Source organism: Spermophilus citellus, assembly GCF_964194105.1.
Source record: "Spermophilus citellus genome assembly, chromosome: 8".
In the NCBI taxonomy this organism is placed as follows: Eukaryota; Metazoa; Chordata; class Mammalia; order Rodentia; family Sciuridae; genus Spermophilus; species Spermophilus citellus.
In genome coordinates this window covers 18,980,539-19,003,850 of record NC_138189.1, presented here as the reverse complement: position 1 = coordinate 19,003,850, position 23,312 = coordinate 18,980,539, and the positions used below count along the sequence as shown (strand labels likewise).

Sequence of the window (23,312 nt, the reverse complement as noted above, 5' to 3'; positions counted from 1 at the left end):
GACAGCTGATAGTTTTCTAAAAAAAAAAGAAAAAAGAAAAGAAAGAAAGAAAGAAAGAGAAACTATCATCAAAACTGGGGATGTAGCTCCGTGGTGAAGTACTTAGCCTAGCATGGGGGAGGTTTTGGGTTCTATCCAGGTAGTGCAAAAAAAAAAAAATGCAAAAAGCAAAAGTTAGTAGCTTTAAAACAGTGTGTTAGTATATGATGCCACGTGGCTCATTCATTCATGCGTTTAAGGGACGCTTGTGGAGCACCTACTGTGTGTCAGGATGGTCCCAAACCTTCCCCGGAAAGCCCCCGCCGGGTGGAGTGACATTCTGGCGGTGCAGTCGTGACGGTGGTCAAGGATGGCGGGATCTGGGGACTGGCTTCTCGGGGGGACGCAGACCTGTCGGCCGAGCCCCCTCCGGGCGCGGGCCGGGGTCGGGCTGCGGCGGCGGCCGGCCGGGCGCGGCGCCTCCTCCCCTTCCTCCCGCGGAGGCTGACGTGGAGGCAACAGCGCGGGCGGCCGCAGGAGGCGGCGGCGCGGCGGCTCGGAGGCGCCGGGGCCTCTCGGGGCCGCGCGGGGCCCGGGCGGCGGCGGCGGCTGCGCGGCGGGAGGAGGAGGAGGAGGAGGAGGAAGGCGTCCATGAAGCCGGCCCGCGTATGGAGGAGGCCATGAGCGGCGACCGCACCGAGAGCGACTGGCAGGGGCTGGTGAGCGAGGTGAGGCCGCGGCGCCGGCCGGGCGGGGTGGGCCGCCGAGCAGCCTCCGGCCCAGGCCCGCGCCCCGCGAGGCCGAGCCGGGCCAGGACGCGCGGGGCGAGCGCACACGGTGGCCCCGGCGCGCGGCCCCGCGCGACCTGCCAGGTGCGCAGTTCCTCCAGGACTTTGGGGTCTACGCGGACGCCACTGCTTTCCGCGCCATCGGGTGCCAGCCTTTGGGGAGGGGCCTCCCCCCAGGCAGGGTTTGGCCGTGGATTGGAGAGAGCAGCCCTGGGATGCGGGAGAAGCAGCCAAGCCCCACCTGCCTGCCTGGTCACCACTGTTTTGGAGGCAAGCGATTGGACGCCTGGTGCAAGGGTCGTCCCAGGGGGAGATCTGGGTCTTGGGGTAACACCTGGGCCAGGTGGGATTCCTTGCAGCCATGGTTTGGGTAAGGGAGTTCCAGGTCCCAGCTGCTGTTCACTCATCACGTTTTTCGATTCAACCAACACATGTTTGTGTGGCCTACTATGTGCAAGCTGGTGGAGCCATTTACCAAAAAAGTGAGACTGGTGCAGAAGTAATTGGTTTGTGCAAACAGAACATCAGGCCTCCTAAACGATTTTGTCATAAACATACCTCTGGGACCTGCTTTCAGGTCGTGCTGTTTCCTCTTCAGTCTACCCTGAGGACTTACTGGCTTCTCCAGGTAAGAGGGGTGCTGATGTCTCCCTCTCCTGGGTAAGCTGCCAGGTTTCACCCTTTGTGCTGGCAGTTCTGGGTGTCACCTAGCCACCTAATGTCCAGTGTGTGCAGAGCAATTCTTTCCTGAAGAGGAATGAGATATTATAGCTTCTGCTCTGGTTTAGTTTGTTTAGTGTCAGTCTAAAAGCCAGAGCTCTCCTAACCCATGGTATTATGCAGTATTGCAACCCATCTCTAGCTCCTTCAACTGACAAGGGACAGATCCTCTGGGGAGCTTATCTCTGGGCCCACTTACAACCTAGTTAGGGAGGCTCTAGGTGATTCTCCATAGAAGTCTAGCAGGTAGGCACCAATATGCAGCAGAAAATTCACTACTCCAACAAACGCCTATCAAATGAATGCTTATTAGGAGTCAATTACATTGCAAGATACTTAGAAGTCAGTGGACAGCAAGACAGATAACCCTCCTGCCCTTGAAGAACTCCTGAGGCTCAGTGATGTAGTGAGGGAGGAATGTCACACCACAAACAATAAGAACATACTAAAGCATGGGATGCAGTCAAGTGCTAAATTGTGGGAGATGTCCCTTGAGCATGCCTCTCAGTGGTGAGCTTACTGCCACTTTGCACTGACCGTGTTGTCCCGTGTGCGCAGTCCCCTGACTGGGCCCTGTGTTTTAGATGGCTTCTTATTTCTAGTGCTTTCACACCCAACTCCATACACAGCAGGTGATCAATAAATGCTTGTCGAATAAGTCAGTGGATCCTAAATGGGTCTCTTGGTCTCCCAGCAGAGTTTCTCTAGAGGAACACCTTCTTGCCTTCCACAGACAGTCATTAAAGACCTCGCATATGGTGAACACCCAACCAGGTGCCATGGGATAGGAGAAAATGAATCCAACCTGCTTCCCGCCTTAGTCGTAACTGATGGCTATTTCTTGAAGGCATCCTTCATGTTAAGCATTGTATAGGAAGGAGCTCAGCATTCCCTAGTAGTCTGAGCTTCCGTCTCACAATGAGGCAGGCGTGAGTTATCTCTTACCCAGGTTAAGAGAACCTTAGCTCAGGCAGGTTGGGACTTGCTTAAAGTCTCACAGCTGGTAAGTGGAAGAGGCAGGATTGGAACCCAGGTCTGTCTGACTCCAGAACCTGCTTGGAATCGCTGGACCCTGCTCTGTATTTTAGTCATTGGTACATCTGTCTATATCTCCCATGAGGTGGCAGGTTCCCTAAGGTAGGGGACCAAGTCTTATTCATCTTTGAATCCTCAGCATCTGGATCAGTTCTCTTTGAATACCATGTTCAGATCACCTGCCTCAGCATCATGTTTAGTGCCTGGGAAAAATGCAAGGTTCCATAGACATGTGCAAATCCTAACTCCCACTATCTGTGCAGGTGACTTTATTTGGAAACAGGGTCTTTGCAAATACAATCTTGTTAACAATCTTACAATGAGATCATCTTGGATTTAGCTGGGCCCTAAATATTACAGGCTGAGTAAAGAGGGAGGTGTGAGACACTGAGACACAGGGAGAAGCCTATGGGAAGAGAGACTCAGAGGAGAACCTGTGTGGGCAGAGACAGACTGGAATGCAGCATCGACAGGCTCAGGAATCCACTGCACATTCACCAGAGGCCAGAAGAGGCATGAGCAGACTCCCTGAGAGCCTCCAGAGAAGCCAGCCCTGCTGACACTGATTTTGGACTTCTGGACTCCAGAACTCTGGGAGAATAAACTTGTGTTGTTTTAAGCCCCCAGTCTGCAGTGATTGTTGACAGCAATCACAGGAAATGAAGTCATACTGTTAGAAAGTGCCTGGGATAACTCTAGTCTGTCTGTCTACACGCTCAACTGCTCAGGAGAACGCCCTGCCCATCACTGGGGCCAGGTCTGTGGGTGTGGCCTGGGTCTGGTACTCAGGCAAGTAGGAGTCAAGGAAGAGTGTGGCAAGTGGCTGGTGGTGTTACAAAATGATCTGGGGACCCAGAGGAAGAATTGGAGAAAACACGGAGGCACCTATGTCCTGAGCCAAATGGACTTTTGGGCCAGCTCAAATCTATTTTTGCAGAAATCCCTATTTCTACCTCCCGCCTGGATCCTCACTCCCTTACCCTTCCTGCCCCATACTCTCTTTCAATCAGTTTGCTTCTGCGGCTTGCCTCTAGGAAGCAGTTTTCATTTAAAACGATCCTACAAAGATCAGCTTTATTTTCACATTTTTCGTATAACAAGCTGAAATTACAGCCTTCTCTCAGGCCCCGAAGTAAACTCGGCCATGCATGTGGACGAGGCCCGGCTGGTGTTCTCTTCTGGAAATTAAATGTCTAGGGAGGGGCAGACGTTCTTCTCACCACCTGAGGTGAGCTTTCCAAATTGGAGAGATTTCAAATGCAGCTATGCAATCAATAACTTCATATTTCCACGATAAAAATCTTAGTCACCTGTAAGCCTCCCACCCTGTGATGGATAATGCCTAAATTAATTTTACTCTTTGAATTTTGGTTAGTTAATTAGAGAGCAATCGATCTCCTTTTCCTAAGCATGCTATGTGCAATTGTCATAGGGTCTTTGTAAGACAGCTGACCCTAGGGTGGCCCTAAGTAAAGCCCCTGCCTTTGGCAGAGAGGGGTGGAGAAGGCGTAGAGTTCAGTACTGTGGTCAGATAAGAATAAGACCAAAGCTGAGTACCGTGGCTCACAGCTGTCATCCAAGCAACAGGAGGCTGAGGCAGGAGGATCACAAGTTCAAAGCCAACCTCAGCAACATAGCAAGGCCTTAAGCAACTTAGCAAGACCCTGTCTCTAAATAAAACAAAAAAGGGCTGGGGATGTGGCTCAGTGGTTAAGCGCCCCTGAGGGCATCCCTAGTTAAAAAACAAAACAAACAAACAAAAAGAAACCCTGAAAACCCAGAGTTATTTCTCAATCATTGGCTTAGACTCTGAAGAAATTAAGAGACCTGGGGACGCCTCTTGACTCTGCCTCTTCCTTGGTTCAAATGATCAAAAATCCAAGCCAACATGGGTAATTTCAGAAAGAATTTATTGGCCGATGCTGTGGATGGTGCCCCCTCCCTCAACTATGTTCAAGCCCCCTCCACGCCTGTGAAGATGACCCTATTAGAGATGGATTCTTAACAGCTGTACTGGAGCTAGGATGAGGTCCTACTGGGTGAGTGCTAATGCACTGACCAGTGTCCTTATAAGAATAAGAAGAGGGGAATTTGGACACTGAGATGCAGAAGGAAGACCATGAGAAGATACACAGGGAGGGAGGATGGCCATGTGACCACAGCGGCAGAGGTTGGAGTTAACGGCTGCCAGTCAAGGAAAGCCAAAGATCAACCTCCAGAAGCTAGAAAGAGACCGGATGGATCCCCACCTAGGGCTACGTTGGGGAATGTGACTCTGCTGACACATTGATTTTGGACTTCTAACATCTAGGCGGATGACAGAATTAATTTATATTGTTTCAAGTCACCCAGTTTATGGTAATTTGTTATGGCGGCCCTAAGAAACTAATAGAGCTAAAACAGCTAGCACATAATTCCATGATGGAGCACGACGGGATCCAGCATTCAAATGGACAGTTTCCTCCATTTTGGGGTCTCCTTCCTGGCTTTAGTCTCAGCCTCCCATCATCTCAAGTTCAAGTCCAGAGGGAAGATGAGACTCTGTCTAGCAGATCCCATAAAACTCCAGGATACTCCTTTCAAAACCCCTTAGAGGATTCACCTCTCTTGCAAGAAATCGCTCAGGAGCGTAGTGATCTGACCATCGTGGGCCTGGAGATGGGCATGAGCCTGCCCAGGCTCCAGGGGCTGCCAGTGGGGGGATGGGGTAGCCGCCCAAATAAAACCGAAGGGTGATTTTCCCAGAAGAAGGGGATGTTGGGGAAAATCACTGCCCCATGCAGTGCTCTGAGCTCATTTTCCTCATTTTTAATTGGAATAATAGAAGAACCCACCTCCTGGTGCCAGGATTGTGAGGTCGGATGAAGTCATGCTTGTCCTCGCTTAGCCCGCGCCTGGCAGGTGACGTTGGTCCTGGGCGTGAGCCCTCCGACACGCACTCTGGTGAACATGGAATGAAAACCTCTTTATGTTGACATTAAACCTTCATCTGGATTGCAAGTTCTCATCGCAAGAGAGGTGGGAATGTTCTGGACTGGAGACCCACCTCTGCCGTGTTTCAGCTCCAGGGTGGGTGTGTGGGGGTCCTGAGCGGGACTCGGGGCTGGGGACGCACATCCAGCCTGGGCTATTTCCATTCAGCCGTGTTTTCCTTGCTTCAGTCCCGTGTTTTTGTCTTGGTCACTCTAGGTCACCATTGTGTCCTCCCTTGCCCCCCTCTGGCCCTTTGGCAGTCAATCCCAAGTCCATGTCACTTGGGTGAATGAAGAACAAATTGATGTGCTGCCCCTTGTGGCCCTGAGGGGAACTTGGCTCTTTTTTCATTTTGTTCTGCTGCCCTTGACTTCCTCCAGGGCTGATATTCTGCTGTCCTCCCAAGCTGTGGGGAAGGCTGGGAGACGGTGCAGTTTTCTGCTTGGGTGCGTCCCATGCCAGGTGGGGTCCAGGGGATGGGGATTGTTTTTCACCTCCTAAGGAGGAGGGATGGATACTTTAGAGCAAAGTCTGAGGTGCCTACCCCCAAAGCAGAGTGGCTTAAATACATCCACGTTGCTGTCTCTTCCACGTGGTAGCGTGGTGCTCTGGGAGGAGGGCAGCTCTGTTCTGTGTCTCATCTCAGAGCTCTGCTTCTTTCATGTCACCTCCCATCATGCTCAGGGTGTGGTCCTCATCTGAGTGGCTGAACTTGGGTGCCCAGCACCTTTGGGTCTCAGCACAGGGATAGAGGGGTGGCAAGGGGATTCCAAGGCCAGGGCTTTTCTTTAATAGGCATGGCAGGAGGGCTGTGCCTCTCACCTCTGCTCACATCCCATTGGTCTGAGCACAGTCACATGGCCAGCTGTGGCAGAGGCGAGAAAATGTAACCTTTAGCTGGATGCACCCAGCTTCTGTCTGGGAGAGGTCTACTAAAAAGTCACAAGAGCATACAGGACACAGAAAACACACTGCATCAAAGAAAGAAAAGCTTGAATTGGACTTTATTGAAATTAAAAGTTACTTGTCTTTGAAAGTCTCTGTTAAAAAAAGACAAGTCACATATTGGGAGGAAGTATCCAGAATATATAAAGAGCTCTCACAATTCAGTAATAAGAAAATAGACAACTTAATATGTAAAATGGGCAAAAGGTAAGTAGACACTGCACTGAAGAAGAGGTGCAGAGAGTAAATAAGCCCAGGAGCAGATGCTGGACTTCCGCAGGCATCAGGGAAGTGTAAATTGAAACCGGAACACACCTCTTGGGTGGAAAACAAACAAGGAGGGAGGGAGAGCAGCTGAAGTCTCCTACACTGCTGGAGGGAACAGAGGATAGTAGTCACTTTCCAAAACAGATTTACATTCTCTCTCTGTCTGGTACTGGGAATTGAACCCAGGGACACTTAACCACTGAGCCACATCCCCAGCCCTTTTTAAATATTTTATTTAGAGACAGGATCTTACTCATTTGCTTAGTGTCTTGCTAAGTTGCTGAGGCTGGCTTTGAACTGGTGATCCTCCTGCCTCAGCCTCCTGAGCCGCTGGATTCCAGGGGTTCACTGCTGCGCCCACTTCAGTTTGACAGTTTCTTATAAAATCAAATGTGCACTCACCGTAACAACCCAGTAGTCCTACTCGTTGGCAGGATTGGAGAGGAATGAAGACACGTGGCTACACAAAAACCTGTGTGTGAATGTTTATGGCTGTTGGACTCATGAGCCCTGAAGATTGGGAAACAGCCCCAGCTTCCCTCACTCGGTGTGTTGACAAACTGGTAATGGGTGTAAGAGCTCTGCTCAGGGTCAGGATGGAGCAGCCTGCACAGCCGTGCAAGAAAGGGATGAGCCGTAAAGACATGGGTGGGTGGAAGAGGCCAGAGTCAATCACACCTCCGGTATGACTCCATTTATATGAATTTTTTTCTCAAGCCAGGAGAGTTTATTCCCTTCTGTCCTCCAAACAACCTCCAAACCACCCAGTAACTTCATTTTGAGGGATACAGAGTAGAGGATTCATGCATAATTGATTGTTTTAATGTTTGTGAAGAGTGGCTGTTTTGTATTGATTGGTATCTGTCATACGTCTTCTTAAAACCTCCTTTATTAAGGTATAGTTAATACATAAGAACTTCACAGATTTAACACATAATTTCATGATTTGAACATATGCATATTCAGTAATTCTTGAGAAGTTAAAATGAAAAGGCAGAAACCACAGCCTAGGTGGGGGGGGTGAGGCATTGGCTGTAGAGGGACGTGAGAGCCTCCGACAGTGAGGGACACACCATGTCTTGATTTTGGTGATCGTTACATGGCTATATACGTTTGTTAAGTCAAAGGACTATACACCTAAAAGGACTCAGTGTTTCTCTATTAATTGTACCTCAATAAGCCTGATATTTTTTTTTTTCCTTTGATACTAGGAATGGGACCAGGGGTGCTTCACCACTGAGCTACATCCCTAGTCCTTTTTATTTTTCATTCTGAGACAGGTTTTTGGTCAATTGTCAAGGGTCTCCCTGAATTGCTGAGGCTGGCCTCAAACTTGGGATTCTCCTTCCTCAGCCTCCCAAGTTGCTGGGGTTACAAGCAGGCCCACTGCACCTGGCAAGAAGCCTGATTGTTTTGGACGTAGGGGAGATGGCTATCCAAGACAATGAGCCAGTGCTACACAGAACGTTATCCTTCCCTCTCCAATTCCCCAGCTCAACAGCTTTCCAACAGCTTAGCCATGCTCCTTGTACTCCTTACCCCTCCCACCCCAGACCTGTGGGGCCAGGCTTGGCTTCCTTCTTAGAGACTAGTAACCAAGTCCTCTTTGCCCTCTGACTCTTCCCTTTTCTGAACTTGGGATATCTTTTCCAGTATTTTTGAGGGGTCATGATGGAGGGGGCACAGAGGAGACTCTTTTATGCCCTTACACCTTTATGACTTTCAAAACTAACGGGGCGGTCACTCTGTTAGTTGTGCTCTGCAGAACTACCCCTTCTGTGGAACAGGAAGACAGAATGTCTGGTTCTTAGAGCAAGGCCTGCACTGGGAGAAATAGGGCAGGGGGACAGGAGATGGAGGTGAGGTGGGAAGATGGGCTACAGCCCTTTAACATATTCATTTCCATTAGCTGCGATTATTATTGATTGAAAATACCCCGTACCTCAATAGTAACAACAGATCTCAGATATGGGAGTGTGCGCATATGCATTTGGTGACTAAGCATTGTGGAAAACTTCTTAGAAGTGGATCTTGAAATTGTAATGCCAGATTTGTGGGACCCCCCAGTAGACCTCCAGTGTAGAGAGCCATTTTGCTGTGCTGCCTTGTGTGGGCGTGAGCCTAATTCTTGGGCTGAGACCCAGTTCTTTGTTTTCAGCCACTCCCTAGAATACAATGTATCAATTGTCCAGCTCCTGGAACAAACTGTTTTCAAGAAGTGCTTGTTGCTTTGCACAAGCTGGAGCTGGGTGTCTCTTGCATTATGTGCAAGTGCTGGGTCTATCATTCTATTGGCTGCTGCTGTGTTGCTATGCACTCTTTGTCCAATGGTGTACGAGCAGGGCTGCAGCTGAAGTATATAAGGGGTGGTTTTCTCGGGCTCGGGGCCCTTTTTCTCTCATCTATACCTCATGGAAGCTTCCAATAAAGTGTGTTAAAGAAGAATCCTGCTGTTGTCGTCTTTCCTGCCGGCGGGTAGACGCGACACTCCAGGAGCCGAATCCGATGCAATCACACAAGAGTCTTTATTGCAAGCTCGAGCCTGGACTTACAACCATTTCCGACACAGCAGTACCAGGGAGTGAGTCCGGTTCTTTGTTCAGTGAGATTTTATAGGTTTGGGGGGCATACTCTATGCGTCACAACATCACACAGCAAATCATTCCATACTGCAGGAAAATCAAACAATAACTCTTAACATTAACTGGCACATTCACTGGTGGGAACAAGTTGGGTAGGGGTGATTGGTTAGTTCAAGAGGGGGATTCCTTTGAACTGATTGGTTTAGGCCATGAGGGGTGTATGTGCTGAACTACATGGTTTCCCAATGTGTTATCAACCACCATAGACTACTGGAGGTCATCTGGTATCCCAGGTGTTTTCCTTGTCTCATGCTGATTGGGGGTTGCTATGGGTCTTCACCTAGCCTGACTAAGTCAGGGACATCTGGTGGCGCCGCAGATCTCTCCTATTATTTGCAGACAAACAACTCAGCGGGGTGGCTATGTGCCTAGGAAGGCTCTGTGGATTTTTCCAAGGACAAGGGTCACACACCCTTCCTTAGGACAGGCTTTGAGGTAGAAGCTGCTGTTATTTATTTATTTTCAAAAATGGAGTCACATCAGTTTCTCAAAATGAGTCTCTTCCCTTTGGCTAAAGAGGGTAAGGGAGATCATGACCGGAAGTGGGCATGAGCCCCGAGCTGGTGGTTGGTCTTTGAGAGAACATTCTAGATGAGGGCAGGAACGATGGTGTTCATGTAGTAGAAATCGAGGTGGGATAGCCAGGGTGGGCCAGGTGGTGAGTGAGTTCAGAAGCCAGACAGCAGGGTGTCCTGAGGAGCAGAGAGGTGCTTCCTAGGCTAGCAGGCAGGTTGAGGCAAGCCCTTGGGATGGACCTGTTTCTGCTGGGCTCAGTTGTCTTGGAGCTTCTACTTTCTGTAGGACACTGAGCCAGGCAATGGGATATAAAAACAAGTTTGGTGATTGCCAAGAATTAGGGAAAGGCAGGCTAGGAGGAGCTATACCAGTCTTGGCGCTTTTCTGCCACCATCAAAATTCTCAATTAGCCTTACTGTGCCCGAGTCATGCCATGTATGCTGTGATTGTCCATGTCACTCTTAACTTGCCTGTTTCCACACTGGACCCCAAAGATCTCGAACTCCCTGGGAGTAGAGACCATGTGCTATTAATCTGTAACCTCAGCACTACCTTGTCTGTGCTAGGTACTCAATAAATGTAGGTTATGTGAATTTGTGGGAATCGGAGTGAAGAGATCAGGGGGCATAGAGAAAAAGAGGAGAATGGGGGAGACATCTTAAAGGAAGACCCCTTCAGGATTCCTAGGCAGCTGGACTGAGTGAGTCCAAGATGGCCCTGGATGGGTCGCTGGAGAGTGGCGGTCCTCTCCATGGCAGGAGTTTGGGGGTCAGTGAGTCTGGCGAGATAGGACTCACGCTGTTAGAACATTTGCCTTATTCTGAGTTTTCTGGGATTGCTTGAACTCTTGCAAGGCGAGCTTGGTGCTTGCTGGGAGCCTTTTTGATGAGCAGCTATCTTCCTAGTGGCAGGCTAATTTCAGAGTAAGTTTATGAAAATTAACACGCAAAGGCGGGGAGTGAGCACAACCGCTATTTTTAACTAATGGGATTCATGTTCTCTCCTGGGCAGGGAAATTCGCATATATGCTTCTAAATTTGATAATTTCTACTCTTCTTATGTGAAAAAAATTAATTTAGTGAGTTTCACATTGAATGAAATACATGGGCTGAAGTTGAGGAGAGGACTGTGGTTCGTCTCTGAATGAAAATGACCAGAGTGAATGACGTGTCTTACTCAGTGCCTGGTTTTCCACCAATAAAACCAGACTGGGACGTTGGGTGCTTCATGACAAGAGAGATTGCTTCGTGGAGAGTATGTGACTCTCCCTGGAGCCTTTGGAAAAGTGGCACCAGGGGAGGCGGCCCCTGCTTCCCGTGGAACACAAACCTTTGGTCGATTTTTATTTTGAGGTCTTTCCGTTTTAATCTGATCTTGAGCTGTTTTATTGCAGCTAACATCCTAGTTTTGCCCAGGGAATGAGACCTTCTGTAAGCCAGCCTGTGCTCTGTACAACTTGTCAGGTAAGCCACCTTGAAACACAGAGACAAAACATTTTGACAGGTTCTCTTACTCAGAAACCTCAGTGGCTTCCCAGGACCCTGCTGACCCGTGTCTGCCTTCTGTCTCTTTGTGCCCTCCTGCATTAGCTGCTTCCACCACCCTGGTCCTTCATGCATTCTGGCCTCCATCTTCTTCTCACACCCCGATACCCTCCCCCGAGGCGAGTCTCCCCCTTCTTCCCTGACTACAGCCCTCACCAGCCTTCCTGCCATCTGTCCGTGACCGCCAAGCTCGAGGCCAGCTCTTTATCTTGTAGCTTTCCTTAAAGCCCTACCTGGTTAGCCCTCACCTGCGGCCCGAGAAAGGAAGGCGTCCTTTCTGAGTGTGGATCTTACCTCCTGCGCACGTTAGCTCTGAGGGGAAGGGACTGGGACTGCCTGTGGAGGGACAGGAGACAGGATTTCTGGAATGATGGAGCTTCATGCTGCGGCTCAAGAGGAGCAGGACCTGAGGCAGGGCACGGATTCAGCATCCCGTTTGCAGCTCTACCTCGATTTCACATCCTCATTTGCGGAGGGTGACTCCAGGATGTGCCTGTCCTCCCGTAGCTTGATTAGGGCCAGGCACAAAGATAGGGGGCAGTGAGGATGGATCCGCCATTGTTGGTCCAGGTGACTGGTTGCTGTGAAGGGCAACCTAGGTAACACAGGTGGGGCAGAGTGGGTCTCAGGGGAGGGTCGGCCTTCAGTGGGCCAGACGCATTGAGCACCCTGGGGGTGGAGCCTTCTGCAGCACAGTCGGCCTGGAGGCGTCTGCAGTCATGGGTGATAGAGGACGGGCATCAGACCATATCCCCAGGACAGGTATTGTAACAGGGCTCTGCAAGGTGAGGGGAGGTGGACTTAGATTGGGGGATTGAGGAAGGTTCTGAATGGATGTGACACTGGGTCCAGGAAGTTTGGGCTTGATTTCAGCAAGTGGAGATTTAGAGGAGAAAATAGAAATAGGCAGGAGGCAAAACACAGGACTTACTGGGGGACTCTCAGATGATCTGTCCTCTGATGGGGAGACTGTGAATGTCCTGTTAGCAGTAGAGAAGGATCTGGGATCGTGGGTGAGGCCTTCACTCTGGAGGAGGCTGATGGTGTGATTGTATGTGTTCAGTGGAAGCAGGTGGGTAGGTGCTCTAGGCTGGGAACTGGTCTTCCAGGGGTATATGTGAGGGGCGGGGTGGGGAAAGGCTTGTGCAGAGCACAGGACCCATCTGTACCTGCATCTCTGCCCCTTGCTCTTATCCACTTTCAACCCACTTGATTTTGCTGTCCACCTCTTCTTTGTCCAAATGACCCTGGCGCGTGCCTACTATCCTGGCCAGCTTCCTGGACCAGTGCTATGGGTTACCCAAGTCCTCAGCTCCCTGCTAGGGAGCTACATGGTCTTGGGCCGAGCTCCTGACGTTGAAGGCCTTATCTCCTCTGGACTTTGTACAGTGGAGATAATTCTACCTGCCTGTGTATGTCTGTTAAGGTGACAATAAAGTGAGGCAGAGTGTGTCAATGGTATTTTAAGGCCCCAGCCCGCTGTGGGCCTCCTGTCTTTGTCTGACTTGGGGAAAACCCTTCCCCAGGTCTCCAGAGATATTCCTCCAGAGGGAGGGGATGTGTCACCTGCCAGCTGTCAACCTGATGCCATGGAAAATTCATATTGATGAGGCACAGATTGACGGCCTGCTTGCTCTGCCCTCTGCAGACCCACCACCAGGGCAGTATTGGAGGTGGCAGGGGTAGGACTCCCTTTTCCTAGCCAGTTCCAATTTGCTTTATAATTGGCTCCAGGATGGTGAGTCTGCGGGGTCAGCCTGCGACCTCTTCCTTCCCAGCAGTCTCCTTCTTTTCCAGACTCGCAGGTGTGCTCACAGCCTGATCATCAACCCTGGGCCACTTCCTCTTCCCCAGCATCTCCGAGAACTTCCTGTTTACCTCCCAACTTTGTGCCCTGCCTCTCACCCACATTGTTCTGCCCTTTCCTGTTGGTACCCTCTCTGCTCTTCATCTGCCGACTGCTCTGCTTTCTTCTTTTGCTGGGGTTTTGAATCACCCCTTAATAGACTTCTCAGTGTGAAGTCTGGGTTTCCACGTTCCAGGCCTCTCCTCAGGTGGCCCCTTGTTCTCTCACTGTCCCTTACTGCTCTCTCCAGGCTCAGTCACGACTGCCTTGCCCTCATATGACAGCTCTGTTCCCCTCCTGCCATCGCAGGGCATCGGTCCAGCCCTGCCTCTCTGACCTGGGCCACCCGTGTTGGGGTTGCCCGTGCTCCTGCCTTGCGTCCAGCCTGCAGCTGCTTCAGAGCAGGAGCAGCTGGTTCATCGGAGCCTCCCGCTGGGCCTGGCTCAGTGTCCTGTGAGGAGTGAACAAATCTCAAAGAATCCCAAATCCAAAGGGTTCTCATTTGAACTCTTGAACTGAAAAACTGCCTCCCCCCTTTTTAAAATTTTCCCAAACAAATTTCTCATCTGTTTCTTTCCCCAAAGTCCCCTCATCTCACTTTTTATCCCATAGAACTTCTGACTCTCAAAATACAGGTTGTGATCTTTTAAAGGGAGCAAGTCATATCCCTGTTTAATAAGCCCAGCGGGTTTATAAGTTTACCACGACACAGGCCCTTGCTGCCTCTCTTCTTCTCCTTCCTTCCGAGCGGAACCTCAGGGTGTCAGATAGACGCCTGAAAAAAGCCAGAGGCTGTGGGTGGGAAATGACTTGGTTACGAAGCGGGGCTTTCTGTGGGGATCAGACCTGCATTGTCGTGTGACGGAGCGTGTGCTTCTTCATCTCCGCTCCTGACCCGGAGCTAAGCTTGCTCCGAAGCTCATCTGCCACCCACGGTTGACTCTTTTGCAAAGAAGTTATGGGATTTCCTGGGTTTCTGTGGTCACTTTCTCATCATCAGAAATAGTAATAAAAATAATTCCTTACACTTGTCTTTCCTCAACTGATGTTCAAGAGGATTTGCTATGTCCTTGGCACTCTGCCAAAAGTCAGGGACACAATCCATTGGGGGGACATGGTCACCTTCCTCTACGTTCCCTTTGTACCATTCTGAAGGTTGGACACAGAGCAGGTGGTCATGTCTACATTTTATAGATAAAGAAATGGGAATCCAGAGTGTTTCCAGAGTGCCCAGAAATTTAGAGCCCTTGTGTTATGGTTTGGATGTGAGGTGTCCCCCAGAAGTTCACGTGTGAGATGGTGCAGGAAGGTCCAGAGGAGAAATGATTGGGTTGTGAGCGTCCTTGTGAGAGTCTTAACCCAATCAGTGAATTAATCCCCTGATATGGATTAACTGAGTGGTTACTGAAGTGGTAGGGAGTGGCTGGAGGAGGTGGGGATTAGGGCGTGGCTTTGGGGTATAGATTTGTATCTGGCAAGTGGAGTCTCTGCTTATTGATCACCTTGACGTGAGCTGCTTCCCCCTGCCACACATCCGCCACGATGCTCAGCCTCACCTCCAGCCCCGAGGAATGGAGCCGGCCTTTATGGACTAAGACCTCTGAAACAGTTAGCCCTCAGGTAAACTCTCCCTCCTCTACAGCTGTTCTGGTCAGATCCTTAGTCACGTAGAGAAAGAGCTGACTAAAACACCCTTTTATGGTCACTCAGCAAGATGGAAGGTGGAGAGCCACGTGTACCTTCTGTCACATGTTGGGAGCCTCGGCTGGGCCTCTGCACCCATTTCCATGAAGAGGGGCCAGCCTTTGCTGCTAGAAGACGCCTTTCCTCAGTCGGCTTCCAGCTGACTCGGATCTAAATCCAAGAATTTAAGCTAAAAAGGGAGACTTTGGGGTCTGGTTCTAGATTCCTATCCAGACTTCAGGAGAGGCTGGGAGCTGAGCCACAGTGGGGTAAGGATCCCTGCAGATGTGACCTTATCCCAAAGGGACGGTCAGAACACTCTGTGCTGTTGTTGGCCGGGGCAGATGCACTGGGTGACGGGCTCTGAAGAGCAGTGTCTCCCAGGAAGTGAGAGAGCCTCACAGCACCAGTTCACCTCCCCTCTACCTGCTTCACCCCCCTCAGAGAGTCTCCCTGGGCAGCTGGGGGGCCGCCCTCGAGGGCCTGACCTGCGAATGCGGGAGGGTTTGGGAAGAAGAGAGAGGCTGAAGGTGTTGTCTGGAGATAATAAACTCCTTGGGTAGTGGTGGATTTAAACTTTAAACAGTGATATGAATTCACCACACGCTCCAAATTTAGAAAACACAGATATGTTTAAAGGGAAAAAGTCTGTCGTCTCACTACTCAGAACTGAATGCTGTTAACATTCAAATGTACAATCCCCGTTTTCTCAGGCCATTCTTTCTAAAAATGACTTTATAGTACATGCTGTTTTAGCTTTTCATTGGTATTGAGGCTAAATACCGACTGTGAGTGCACACATTTTAAGTGGGCAGCTCAGTCCCGTTTCACATATATCTGGGCCAGTGTGACCACCATCCAGATCAAGGTCTAGAACATTCTCAGCTTCCCAGAGGGCTCTATATGCCCTTCGTCATAGCCCCCCTGCCCTAGAGGGAACCGTTAGTCTCATTTTTGTTCCGATATGCTGTCTTAAAATTTGTTTTTTCTACCCAGCAATAAACATCACACCATTTCCGTGTCACTCATCCCCATCATCGTCACCGTCACCACCGTTACTGTTCACCATCCTCATCAGTCATAATGGCAGCACAGGACTCTGTGATGGTGACAAACCGCACATTTGCTGGACCTGAAGCCAAGGTCTTAGGGACACTGACTGCATTGTCTCCCCCTGTCAGGAGTGCAGGGCTGCAGGGACAGGGGCTGGAGGCGTGTCTTCGAGGTTGGCTGTGCCTTCCAGGCTCACCTGGTGTCTTTGGATGTGCCTCGGTGTGTTGCCGTAACATCCCTGGGTGTATCCGAATGGGCATCTGACATCGCAGCCCTGGGTGTGAGGTGTCTGTGGGAGAGCACGTTCTAGAAACTACCTCATTCCAGTCCTCAGCTGCCTTCTGGAAAAGCCACTTTTTTTCTTTTACCTCAAAAATTGACATTTATTAAAAAAAAAAGAAAGAAAGAAAGAAAAAATGACACGATGCCCATCCCTTGGCTCCCTTCCCTCCCCCTTCCAGCTGCTCCTTATTCCCAGGACTGAACCCTGGCTGCAGCTAGGTAGCAGGACAGCCCCTCTCAGATGAGGTCAGCAGCACTGAGGGGCACCTCTTCAATGGAGGTGTTGTAGAAGGTCTCCGTGTCTCAAAGAGTCCTCTGTCTTCTCTGTCACCATGTTAATAGCCACACCCTTATGGCCAGCACGCCCACTTCGACCCGTTCTGTGGATGTAGTTTTCCCTGTTGGTGGGAGGTCATAGTTGATGACTAAAGAAACCTGCTGCACATCAACGCCTCTGGCCTGGGTCAAGAAGGATGGCCAGTTCAGCCTGTGAATTGAGATATGATCCATCCAAGACCTAGGCATGCGGTCTTCTTCCAAGTTGCTGCTTTCCTGAGAGGCACTAGTGAAAAGGCCACTTTTAAAAAAATAAGAGAGGACTTCATTGGACAATTTGAACACCTGAGTTTGAGAGAGGTTCTTTTAAGACGACGTTGGTGAGCAAGGAAAGTAGCTGATTTGATGGCTGGAGTCATTGTGAAGACATCGAAGAGAAGGAGATGAGCCCACGCATCTCCCAGAAACACCCCCCTGGTGCTGAGCGGCCAAGCCTTAGCAGGATGCTGGCACTGGCCACGCCCATTGAAATGCCCTCTCCTCTTCCCCTTCTTCTGGTTTGGTTTGTGGGGATTTTTCTACAACAAATACTACAACCACCACTCTGGTTGCCATGATAGTTTGAGCACGCCAATCTGAAATCCAAAATACAAAACTCTGAGTGCGGACACGAATCTACACGGTGCCTTCTGATGGTTCTTTGCACACAAAGTTTGTTTCATGCACAAAATTATTTAAAATATCGTATAAAACTATCTTCACGCAGTGTGCCTAAGGCAGACATGAAACACGAATGAATCTGGTTCCCATTTGGGTCCCATCCCCAAGATATCTCCTGTATACGTAATTATTTCAAAACTGATAAAAGCCCCCAATCTGAAACACTTCTGGTCCCAAGCATTTTGGATGAGGGATGCTCCACCTGTCCTGCTCTCATTATTATCACTCATGACAGGAAAGTCGCAAAAGTCTCCACTTGTGGTTTATTTGAAAGAGCAGGGGAATACAAAGTCGAGCACTTTGGCTGCGTAGGATGCTTTACCTGTGCACCTTCCTCTATTCCCCACAGCCCTGGAGGCAGCTGCAGTTGCCGTGGGTGCAGGCTGTGGCCGTGGGTGCAGGCCGTGGTCGATGCAGCCGAGAGCTAAGCAGGCAGAAGGGAGTGTGTGAGAAACGCAGGAGCTGGGGCGCGATCCCCAAGCTTTCTGATCCTGGAGCCTGTTTTTCCCACTCTGCTGGAGCCTTAGTGACCGAGTGGACCAACCAACCTGGCACACTGACGTACTTACTTTCAGAAAGTATGTATTTGGATGATGGTGCCAGAAGGGAAATATTCTTACATTTAAAACCCCCTTTTATGCCCCAATAAGGTGCTCTCACACCTTTGTGTCTTGGAGATCCATGTCGGCAGTGGTGACTCCTATAACCTATAACTCCTATAACTCCAATTACACATTGTCGTTACGATGCACGTGCCAGATTTCCTCAAGGTCGGTTTGGGCCTTGGGCACGTGGGTATGATGTTGGTTTGCTCTTTAGGATAACATTACTGTGGTCCAGAGACACAAGTGTCCTAGGGAAGACAGAACTGTCTCTCTCAAGACAGCCTATACCATGGCTCTGTTGTCGGAGCCCAGCGAACTTTCCATTTCTCTGGCCCCCACCATCCCAAGAAGGAGGCTTTGTGCTTTGTGGACCCATGTGTGGCTGGAAGGGAGACAGGAAGAAGAGTGTTCCTCCCTTAAGGGAATCTGGAGTCCCACAGGACACTTCTGCCTCCATCCCGTGGTCCAGTGCTTTGTGTGAATGTCGGACCCTCATGGGATCCATCTGGTAGGGCCTCATTGTGAGGTCAAGGGAGCTAATGTGAGGGAAGTGCCCAGAACAGTGCCGCCATCAGTGTTGGCTAATGCTGCCGTGGTCATATCTGGGTTCTGAGCCCATCCGATTGGGCAGGCCTTTCAATTATTTCAGGCTTTGTGCCCTGTCACCTGGTGTGGACAGCAGCTGGCGTCGGTGATGTCCATGAAGAAGATGCTGATGATGGGGCTGATGTTGATCTTTTAGTAAGTGATGGCCACGGGCTGATCACTAGGCTGACACCTGGTTCGCACAGTCTCATGTAATCATTGATATAGGTATGGGCATGGCCCCCGTCTTACAGATGGAAGGTCTAGGCTCAGCAAGAGACGGATTGACTTGCTCAAGATTACTCAGAAGTGAGGGCGGGGGTTGGGACCCAGGGTCTCACTTGGCTTGTCCTCTGCTACTGTATCCTTCCAGCATTCTGCCTTTGAGTTTCCTCTCCTATTCGAATGGTCAGCTCGGTCATGTACTGAGTAGTGCCTTTTTTTTTCCTGCAAATGACATAATTTTATTTTATTTTATGGTTGAGTAAAACTCCATTTTGTATGTGTACCACATTTTCTTTATCCATTCATCCATTGATGGACATCTAGACTGGTTCCACTGTTTGGCGATTGTGAATTTTATGCTAATAAAACATGGGTATGAATGTATCACTACAGTATGGTGACTTTAATTCTTTAGGATGGATGCTGGGGAGTGGTAGAGCTATTTTGATGCTACTCTTGATGACAATCCTAATTATCATTGAACTTTTTTACTGAAAGAGAAGTACTCATCCTTTGACTTTACCTGTGTCAGTCATACCTGGGTTTAATGCCAGGGGTGTTTTTGTCAGGGTATCAAAAACATGCAGACAAGTAAACCCAACCACCCGTTTTATTGCCATTTAAACACTGTCCTGGTGAACAGTGGGGACGGAGACAGTGGTGGGGGTGGATGAATGGACTGTCAAGGAAAACGAGTAAAACTGGGCCCCGTATTGTCTTGCAGTCCACTGGTGATTTGTAGCCAGTGAGGTTTTCTCCCTCTTCCTGGAAGGCCATAATTTACTCGGGTCACCCCTGAGAGCCATTTACTAACATAATCAACCCATTTGCACAGTTATTGGCCAGAGAAACAGCCCCGGATGATAGAATCCCTGCCTTAAGTGGTTACAATTTAGTTTGTCCTCTGAAAACTCCAGTGGTTTCAATCATCTCCCGTGTCCCGGAAGAATCTCTGCTGTCTCTTTTTCCTGTGGGCTGGCTTCGGAACTCACGGTTCTTGTTGAGGAAAATTTGTCACTCATCAGTGACGCCTGGAGATGGCGGGAAAAAAACGTAAGCACGAGGAAGACGCACTGCAGGAGCTAATTAGCAGTGCTCAGGAAAATATGAGCAGGGGTAGTCAGAGCTTCAGCTGGGGACACCTGTAGGTGACAATTTGGGGCCCAAGTGGCCCTTTAGTACTTTCTCTGAGGTTCTCATCCAGGGAGAAGGACTGTCATGATCATGACTGGTTGAAAGCTTGGCAGGTGGTGGTAAGAGGCCTGCTTACTTGGGTATGAAGTGGCGGTGGATGTGCATGGCTGATTTCAAGATCTCAAGCCTGCAGATGCCTGCCACTTGGATGCCCAGACTGGGATGGGACACCTCCTTGCCTGTTGGAGGATTTGTACCCGAGACTGGAGTGTCAGAGGGTGGACACTGGGACTGTTCCCACACATCGTCCCCTCGGGTTGACTCTGTCTCCAGTGGTCTGGCCTCAGGGGACTGGTCACTCCAGCAGGGGATAGTGTTCACCAGAAAAGCAAGACCTCTCCACAATCAGGAGTGGAGATTATTTTTGTCTTGAATGGGACAAAAACTGTTCTTTCGATTTCTGTGTTAAGATTGGTGCCTTTGGAGTCTATTGAGTGGTTCTTTTAGGTGCACTCTTTTATGGAACCCTACGGCCTCCTGTGAGTGGAATGTGGGGCTGTGGTAGAAATAGTATGGAACAAGCCTGGGTTCAAATCCCACCTTTATCTCTTATCATCTGCAGGAATTTGTTGTCATTATTTTTACTTGTTTTTAAAAATCTCTTAGAGGCTTAACATTTATAAAAGGGGACAGTAATCTCTCCTTTTGGAATGGCCATGGGGATTAATGATTGGTTCATCTGAAGCACTGGGTCATCTGTGGGTTCTCAGGAGGCTCCAAAATAATGATTATTTATAATATTATTATTTATTATAGAAGAGAAAACAGAGTCACAGAGTGGGTGAGGGGCTCCTTCTGGTCCCCTTGGAATGCAATGGCTGTGAGACCCACACTCCATATCCCAGGTGCCACGCTTTGTCTGGATCTCCTGGGTGCCTTCCCATCTGGCCCAAGGGCAGCCAGGAACTGGTTTTAGTTCTGCCCCTGCCACTCCATGGCCCTCTCGGTGCCTCCCCTGCAAAGCAGAAGCAACACACCCTTCCCCTCCGCCTCCCAGTGTTTGGAAGATGAGCCACAGGAGTTTCACATTTAAAGTCAGTCTGACGCCTTACCAACACTTTACCAATATCCTGCCTGCAAAAAGAGCCCTCTGCTACTGAGTGGAATTGTTATTCCAGAAGGTGGTGACCAGCTGTCCATCACCCACTCCACATGGGACTGTTAGGCTCAGCATGTAACTGAAGTGGGTGAGGCACTGTTTAATCCTTTAGAGCCTGTCTCATAGGCCACCTCTGTATCTGGCATATCCCAGGCCCCCGGTAGCCCAGCTGGAAGTGGGGGACCCTTGACTGTGGCTCATTTGCAAACTCTAGCTTGAATACATGGTCTCTGGTGCAAAGCAGAACCAGGGTCCTACTGTCAACATCTTGGCCTGAGCTTGAGGCAGGGGACTGGGGACACAGCAACTTCATGGTGGGCAAGCAGTGACTTAAAACAATCTATGCCATCTTTGGCGAAGGAGAGGGGGTCCCTTGGCCCGTTTATGGGCAATGGAAGGAGAGCAATCCTCTTTCTCATGTTTTCTCTTCATCTCATGGGCCCAGAAGCACAGGGCATGCTTGTTGGAGAGCATAGGGGCTAAGAAGATGAGAAGGGGGATAGGAAGAGTGAAAGGACTGGGATGGATATTCAGATGAAGCTTCCGTATTCAAGACTTCAGTTAGCAAAGAAAGACTGTCAGGAATTTCACATAGCCCCCAGCTACTGCAGTTCACATTATAAACTCTTCCAATTACCTGAAATCTCACTTAACTTAAATTCCAGCACATCCCCTGGGGCATTCAAATAATCAAAGTTTGCCTGCCGAAAGTAATATGGAGAGGGAAAAATGGGATGGTGAGTCTGAGAAAGGTAGATCATAAAAAAATTCATCTTAGAGAATGGCATCAGAATCATTAACCACCAACTTGAAATTGCTGAAATGTTATCTGAAAATTACGGAGGCCAACACAGATTTAGAAGAGGGCAGTGCTGGGTGTGTCCACCTGACCAGGGAAGGAGGCCAGGGCTGTGGGCAGAGAGCTTCGATAAAACCAGCAACGGAGGTGGACCTGCCTGGCCTTTTACTCTGTACACACCCAAACTGGTGTCTGGAGAAGTTCAGTACCTGTGTCTGCAAGGGACAGTCCTGTATGCCTGTGCCAGGTTGCCAATCTGCAGGACTTCTGAGAAGGAAGGTAAGGAAGGGACTATAGGGCCCTGGGATGGTAGGGAAGCACTCCTTGTGATGAAAACGAGGTCAGCATACAAAGGGAGTTTTGGATAATCCCCTAGGAAACATCCTGCACTCTTCCCGTGCACACTGAGATTCCCCCTCCAAAACTCAAGGCTAACATGGTGTTTAACTGATGACCAGCACAGGGAAATATGTAAGTATATCAGTACAGTCTAAATCGACATACGCATGCACGGGTTCAGTGGAAACTGAAATTCACTTATGTCTCCAGTGAAGACTGAGCACACACCACAGGCAAGGGGCTGAGCTCCTCCTGCCCTGGAGATGCCAAGTGAAAGGGATGACCCTGGTGCAAGGCAGGCTGCCAGGTGGGTGGGGCACAGGGTGCGCATGTGCATTCCTCTGGGCCAGGTGGTGGTAATCCAGGCAAAGCCAGGTAGTCAGCTCTTCCTGTGCCTGGGGATGGCGGAGTGTTTCCCAGCCCCAGAGCCAGGTCCAGGACACAGAAAGGGAAGAGAGAGGGAGGCAGGAAAGGGAGAGAGTGTGGGAGTGGGGCGGGTGGGTGTGACGGAGCGTGCAGAAGGGCCGTGGGCCATCAAGTCAGCGAGGCACATGCAGCCACATATCAGGGGACTTATTTGCCAGTCTCCTTGGTACTAGAGATTTTTGTTAGAGGAGGGCGAGAGGGCCTTGATTTGTGTTTCTCAAGGAGTCTGGGATCTGGAGTAGATAGGGAAGCCGGAAGAGGCAGCTGCAGGCAGAGGTCACCCTCCCCCCACCAACCCCAGCCGAGGATGGCTTCTTGGGTTGAGAAGGTGTTGATGGTGGCTGCGGTTTACCTGGGCGGCTTGTTAGATGGGAAGGCAGAGGATGTCAGGGGAGAAGGCCCTAACAGTAGAAGGTAGAGAGCAGGTATGTTACCTGACAATGTAATAAATCCCCAGAGAAAGTCAACTTACTTAGAGAAAAGGGTTACTTGGGCTCAGATTTAGAGGTCCTAGGCCATGGTTAGGTAGCTCTGTTGCTTTTGGGCCTGTGGTGAGTCAGCACATCATGGTGGGATCGCGCAGAGCACTCACCTCTTGGCCAGTTTGCCAAAGAGGGAAGAGCCCAGGTTCCACCCTCCCTTCCCAGGGCATTCCCAAGGACATGAAGGCCTTCCTCTAAGCCCCAAAAGGTCCCATCCCCTCCCAACAGCAGGCTCCAGGGAGCAAGACTGCAACTCAGGGCCTCTGAGGGACAGGGAAGACTCAAACTA

The 23,312-nt window shown here is 50.0% G+C and overlaps 1 protein-coding gene across 2 annotated transcripts in view; it reads left to right on the top strand.

Annotated features, from left to right (window-relative positions):
* Nucleotides 1-361: 361 nt before the first annotated feature.
* Nucleotides 362-23,312, top strand: part of CCDC149 (coiled-coil domain containing 149) — a 98,690-nt gene continuing 75,739 nt past the window's right edge. For both annotated transcript variants that reach the window (XM_081303151.1, XM_081303150.1), the window contains exon 1: nucleotides 362-707. In XM_081303151.1, coding sequence (XP_081159277.1) covers nucleotides 648-707 — 60 coding nt within the window. In that variant the 5' untranslated portion in view covers nucleotides 362-647. The remainder of the gene's footprint in view (nucleotides 708-23,312) is intronic.